The sequence below is a fragment of the Penaeus monodon genome, chromosome 3 (genome assembly GCF_015228065.2).
Source record: "Penaeus monodon isolate SGIC_2016 chromosome 3, NSTDA_Pmon_1, whole genome shotgun sequence".
NCBI lineage: Eukaryota > Metazoa > Arthropoda > Malacostraca > Decapoda > Penaeidae > Penaeus > Penaeus monodon.
In genome coordinates, this window is record NC_051388.1 from 19,106,030 (window position 1) to 19,112,718 (window position 6,689).

At 40.9% G+C, this 6,689-nt stretch overlaps 2 protein-coding genes and 1 pseudogene across 2 annotated transcripts; 2 read left to right on the top strand and 1 right to left on the bottom strand.

Moving 5' to 3' along the window:
• Positions 1-2,681: 2,681 nt before the first annotated feature.
• LOC119588393 lies at positions 2,682-3,169 on the bottom strand. The gene has a single exon (XM_037937076.1). It carries the CDS (start codon positions 3,146-3,148, stop codon positions 2,882-2,884), a length of 267 nt encoding a protein of 88 aa, XP_037793004.1. The 5' UTR covers positions 3,149-3,169; the 3' UTR covers positions 2,682-2,881.
• A 97-nt stretch (positions 3,170-3,266) lies between these two features.
• On the top strand, positions 3,267-3,763 carry LOC119585423 (the record flags this gene model as incomplete). The annotated part of the gene is made up of 1 exon (XM_037934086.1): positions 3,267-3,763. A coding segment is annotated over one exon (297 nt), but the record flags the coding sequence as incomplete, so codon positions are not given.
• A 1,279-nt stretch (positions 3,764-5,042) lies between these two features.
• Positions 5,043-5,781, top strand: LOC119588404 (annotated as a pseudogene).
• The last annotated feature ends 908 nt before the right edge of the window (positions 5,782-6,689 follow it).

The window sequence follows — 6,689 nt, forward strand, 5'->3', positions numbered from 1 at the left end:
TCAATAAGACCATTGCTACTGTCAGTAACTGTAACTGTTGAACGACAGACATATTCAGAACCACGATAACAAATTAAATCTGGATATCTGAAAAAAAATCTGAAGTAATGTGAAGAAGGATATTACACTACAGCCCATAAGATATTTACAGATGGCGTTTACTGTGTCTAGTCACAGGATTATTATTATTTCTTATCCAGATTAGCACAATTCCAGACATACTTGACCATTTTCAACGTGTATATGGTTAGACAGATATATGAAACTATATGCAAATAAGTAGATAAGTATAGATATGAAATTTTACACACAACATCGCTTGTATGTGTGTATGTATGTTTGTATGTATGTATGTATTCATGTATATATGCGTGTACGTTAAAGTCAATTTATTTAGCCGGTACCCTTAATCACAGGTCTACTGAAGAAAAAGGCCTACTTATTTTTTTTTTATTAACAACGAAAAACTTTTCACGAAATTCTAGTCTTTGACTCATGACTGATAATCTCCAGTCAATGAATCACAGTTGTACTTCCCAACGTTATAAGTATGAATATGTATAGTAAATGGATGATAGTTGAAAACGAGAAAGAATGTGCAAATGCCTCCTAAGTATAAATGTTTGGATAAAATAAGTAATGGGTGAGTGATGAGGTTTTATCTAGCATAAAAAGACGGTGTCGAACATGACGATCCTCCCTGGAAAGGACGCACTTGCTGAATCGGACGCTGCACGCCTTGGGGTCGTCCTTGGCGAGGGCGATGGCCTGGTCGTACTCGATGCGGGAGGACTTGAGGTTGTCGGGATTCTCGAAGGCCGTCTTGAAGGTGGACATAGATGGAGTGAGGCGGTCGGCGGGCGTTGCCTCGATCTCGCAGAGCAACTTGGCGATGCAGCCGGTCGAATCCAGGTTCTGGATTCGGCCACCTTTGGAGAAATAAGGTAAGTGGGATTAGACACACTTCGTGCAGTGCGTAAATATCGTTTGTGTTCGTGAGAAGCACGATTTAGAAATATATTTTGCCCATTTGATGTCTGTCTTGTAATATGAAGCTTCCTCTTAAGATCGTCAGTACAAACCTCGGCTTCTTCCTCGATCTCCATGGAATCGACGTCCCTCCTGTAACGGCGCTTCAGATGCTTCCCGATAAGAACTCCTTGAGCACCGCCAGGGCGCCCACGCCCAAAGCTGCTGCTGCAGAGGCAGTGACAGTGGTAGCGGCGGTGGTTCCCAAGAGAGGGAGGAGGAGGAGGCCCAGAGGCCGCACAGGCGCAGAGCGACGAATACGCGAGAGTTCATGGTTGTATTGTGGTTGAAGCTGAAGGAATAATCCAGTGGATTAAACACTTGTATGAGAAAATTTGCGGAACGCATTATTTTCTGTCGATTAAATGTTATTTAGAGAATCTTACAAAATTATGATCGTTATTTTCATATCACTACTGATACTAAAGGCGCTAACATAGATATTTCTATAAAGCGCTCCACGGGTCTCGCACACGTTTCCGGCTCACGGGATTCTGGCGATCCCAGCGCCTCCCCCCATATTTATGGTGCTGGTAAGGACCTGCAGAAGGTGAAGAACCTTGTTCCTATCTGATGAAGGCAATCGCGCAAGTTTATCCAGATGTATCAGCTAGTCCTAGATGTGTGGATGGTATTATGCGCTATATAAAACGCTGTATTTCATAGAACGGATAGTCTTTTACATTTATTTATATACTAAATAAAGATCACATTTATTGTGAAAGTGTCTCCCCATGAGATATAATTTCCGCAGCAAATCAACGGGTATATGCAGTTTTAGGTCATGTTAATTATGTAAAAAAAAAGATCTGAGTAAATTCATTTCACTAGCCCAAAATATCTGCTTACAAGGTATTCTTTCACTGCCAAATCTCGTAGCATGGAGGGCTACGAACTTACGGTCAGTGCATTATATATGCCACTGATTTTAAAGAATATCAGCATAGCTGAACTTTCAGTATTCACTGACCTTTGATATTAAAAATTATAATGGTAATGATAATTGTGATGATAATAAAGATAATATTGATAATAATATAAAGAAACTGCTTTCAAAGCATCATTTTTGATCTAGTGTCTTCCTTTCTCTCGCTATATATGCATATACACATATGTATATATATATGTGTGTATGTATGTATGGGTGTATATATATATGCATTTGTACATAGGCATACCTATTTACCGTTTTACTTTGCTACTATATTCATCCATTGATCTGCAGTTGTGCCTATTATCTCTCCTTTGGCCCTGTTGGTCAGCTTTCTGAACAACCGAGCTACTCGCCTGCAAATGGGATTTACGAATTTATGAAGTAGGTGTCTCCGTGATAAAATCTGAGAAATTCGGAACAATGCTGTGGTTCGGTAGAAGGAGGGCATCCAGTCAAGTTAGGCAAGGATGATAAAGGCAGCTTAAAATCCTGTAAGGACCTTAAACGTGATTTCGGCTAAAACCATTGGTCTTGTGAGAACTGAGCTGTGTAACAAAACCAAAAAATTGATAGAAATATTCTATATGTACACACACACACACACACACATATATGCATACATATTTAAACATGTATATATAGATAGATAGGTATATGGATATAGTTGTATATTGCATCACCACTTATAGGCGTATTTAGCGAAGGAAAATAAATATAATTTTTCTGAGAAATATGATTTATTTCATTTGATGATTAGCATTATGAACACTGCAGCTATTCACTGTAACTCGAAGGTCCAGTCAGTGAGGGACTGAAAGCTACCTTCGGTCACAGTGATGACTCCGATCCACTCAGTCTGCCTGCGTGTGCGAATGATGGTGTGGTTGTGATGTGCTTAGTCTAAGGTGAAGCTCATGACTAGCATGAAAAGGTGGAATCCAGCATGAAGGAGAGATCCTCTCTGGAGAGAACGCACTTGTCGAAGAGGGCGCTGCAGGCCTTGGCGTCTTTCTTGGCGAACTTGGATCCGAAGGTGATGGCCAGATCGTAGACGCCTCGGGAGCCCTTGAGGTTTTGGTTGTTGTCGAAGGCGGTCTTGAAGGTGGACATGGCTGGCGTGAGCTGTTCAGCGGACATGGCCTCGATTTCGCACAAGAGCTTAGCCACGCAACCAGCTGAGTCCATCTTCTGTGCCACAGCAATCTGTTGCAGCGAAATATAAATAAAACAGAATTCCTCAAATTTACTTAGTAGTATGCATGGAAATGAAAGCTAGGAATTCTGTTTTTTATTTATATTCTTTTCGCTGCAACAGATTGCTGTGGCACAGAAGATGGACTCAGCTGGTTGCGTGGCTAAGCTCTTGTGCGAAATCGAGTCCATGTCCGCTGAACAGCTCACGCCAGCCATGTCCACCTTCAAGACCGCCTTCGACAACAACCAAAACCTCAAGGGCTCCCGAGGCGTCTACGATCTGGCCATCACCTTCGGATCCAAGTTCGCCAAGAAAGACGCCAAGGCCTGCAGCGCCCTCTTCGACAAGTGCGTTCTCTCCAGAGAGGATCTCTCCTTCATGCTGGATTCCACCTTTTCATGCTAGTCATGAGCTTCACCTTAGACTAAGCACATCACAACCACACCATCATTCGCACACGCAGGCAGACTGAGTGGATCGGAGTCATCACTGTGACCGAAGGTAGCTTTCAGTCCCTCACTGACTGGACCTTCGAGTTACAGTGAATAGCTGCAGTGTTCATAATGCTAATCATCAAATGAAATAAATCATATTTCTCAGAAAAATTATATTTATTTTCCTTCGCTAAATACGCCTATAAGTGGTGATGCAATATACAACTATATCCATATACCTATCTATCTATATATACATGTTTAAATATGTATGCATATATGTGTGTGTGTGTGTGTGTACATATAGAATATTTCTATCAATTTTTTGGTTTTGTTACACAGCTCAGTTCTCACAAGACCAATGGTTTTAGCCGAAATCACGTTTAAGGTCCTTACAGGATTTTAAGCTGCCTTTATCATCCTTGCCTAACTTGACTGGATGCCCTCCTTCTACCGAACCACAGCATTGTTCCGAATTTCTCAGATTTTATCACGGAGACACCTACTTCATAAATTCGTAAATCCCATTTGCAGGCGAGTAGCTCGGTTGTTCAGAAAGCTGACCAACAGGGCCAAAGGAGAGATAATAGGCACAACTGCAGATCAATGGATGAATATAGTAGCAAAGTAAAACGGTAAATAGGTATGCCTATGTACAAATGCATATATATATACACCCATACATACATACACACATATATATATACATATGTGTATATGCATATATAGCGAGAGAAAGGAAGACACTAGATCAAAAATGATGCTTTGAAAGCAGTTTCTTTATATTATTATCAATATTATCTTTATTATCATCACAATTATCATTACCATTATAATTTTTAATATCAAAGGTCAGTGAATACTGAAAGTTCAGCTATGCTGATATTCTTTAAAATCAGTGGCATATATAATGCACTGACCGTAAGTTCGTAGCCCTCCATGCTACGAGATTTGGCAGTGAAAGAATACCTTGTAAGCAGATATTTTGGGCTAGTGAAATGAATTTACTCAGATCTTTTTTTTTACATAATTAACATGACCTAAAACTGCATATACCCGTTGATTTGCTGCGGAAATTATATCTCATGGGGAGACACTTTCACAATAAATGTGATCTTTATTTAGTATATAAATAAATGTAAAAGACTATCCGTTCTATGAAATACAGCGTTTTATATAGCGCATAATACCATCCACACATCTAGGACTAGCTGATACATCTGGATAAACTTGCGCGATTGCCTTCATCAGATAGGAACAAGGTTCTTCACCTTCTGCAGGTCCTTACCAGCACCATAAATATGGGGGGAGGCGCTGGGATCGCCAGAATCCCGTGAGCCGGAAACGTGTGCGAGACCCGTGGAGCGCTTTATAGAAATATCTATGTTAGCGCCTTTAGTATCAGTAGTGATATGAAAATAACGATCATAATTTTGTAAGATTCTCTAAATAACATTTAATCGACAGAAAATAATGCGTTCCGCAAATTTTCTCATACAAGTGTTTAATCCACTGGATTATTCCTTCAGCTTCAACCACAATACAACCATGAACTCTCGCGTATTCGTCGCTCTGCGCCTGTGCGGCCTCTGGGCCTCCTCCTCCTCCCTCTCTTGGGAACCACCGCCGCTACCACTGTCACTGCCTCTGCAGCAGCAGCTTTGGGCGTGGGCGCCCTGGCGGTGCTCAAGGGAGTTCTTATCGGGAAGCATCTGAAGCGCCGTTACAGGAGGGACGTCGATTCCATGGAGATCGAGGAAGAAGCCGAGGTTTGTACTGACGATCTTAAGAGGAAGCTTCATATTACAAGACAGACATCAAATGGGCAAAATATATTTCTAAATCGTGCTTCTCACGAACACAAACGATATTTACGCACTGCACGAAGTGTGTCTAATCCCACTTACCTTATTTCTCCAAAGGTGGCCGAATCCAGAACCTGGATTCGACCGGCTGCATCGCCAAGTTGCTCTGCGAGATCGAGGCAACGCCCGCCGACCGCCTCACTCCATCTATGTCCACCTTCAAGACGGCCTTCGAGAATCCCGACAACCTCAAGTCCTCCCGCATCGAGTACGACCAGGCCATCGCCCTCGCCAAGGACGACCCCAAGGCGTGCAGCGTCCGATTCAGCAAGTGCGTCCTTTCCAGGGAGGATCGTCATGTTCGACACCGTCTTTTTATGCTAGATAAAACCTCATCACTCACCCATTACTTATTTTATCCAAACATTTATACTTAGGAGGCATTTGCACATTCTTTCTCGTTTTCAACTATCATCCATTTACTATACATATTCATACTTATAAACGTTGGGAAGTACAACTGTGATTCATTGACTGGAGATTATCAGTCATGAGTCAAAGACTAGAATTTCGTGAAAAGTTTTTCGTTGTTAATAAAAAAAAAATAAGTAGGCCTTTTTCTTCAGTAGACCTGTGATTAAGGGTACCGGCTAAATAAATTGACTTTAACGTACACGCATATATACATGAATACATACATACATACAAACATACATACACACATACAAGCGATGTTGTGTGTAAAATTTCATATCTATACTTATCTACTTATTTGCATATAGTTTCATATATCTGTCTAACCATATACACGTTGAAAATGGTCAAGTATGTCTGGAAATTGTGCTAATCTGGATAAGAAAATAATAATAATAATCCTGTGACTAGACACAGTAAACGCCATCTGTAAATATCTTATGGGCTGTAGTGTAATATCCTTCTTCACATTTACTTCAGATTTTTTTTCAGATAATCCAGATTTATAATTTTGTCATATCGACTGGTTACTGAATATTGTCTGTCGCTTCATTTTACAGTCTACAGATGTAGACATGTGCACAGTAGCAGTAAATAGGAGTAAATGACATAAACATACTCATTACACATGTACACATATCTGTACATCTGCCTAAACTTACTCAGACACGCACACGCACACGCGCGCGCGCACACACACACATACACACATATATGTGTGTGTGTGTGTGTGTTTTGCTTGTCATTAGCTATACCGTTAGAGACAGATAAAAACAGGGAAGGCACGAACAAGAGAAAAAGATAAACGGCAGATAAAG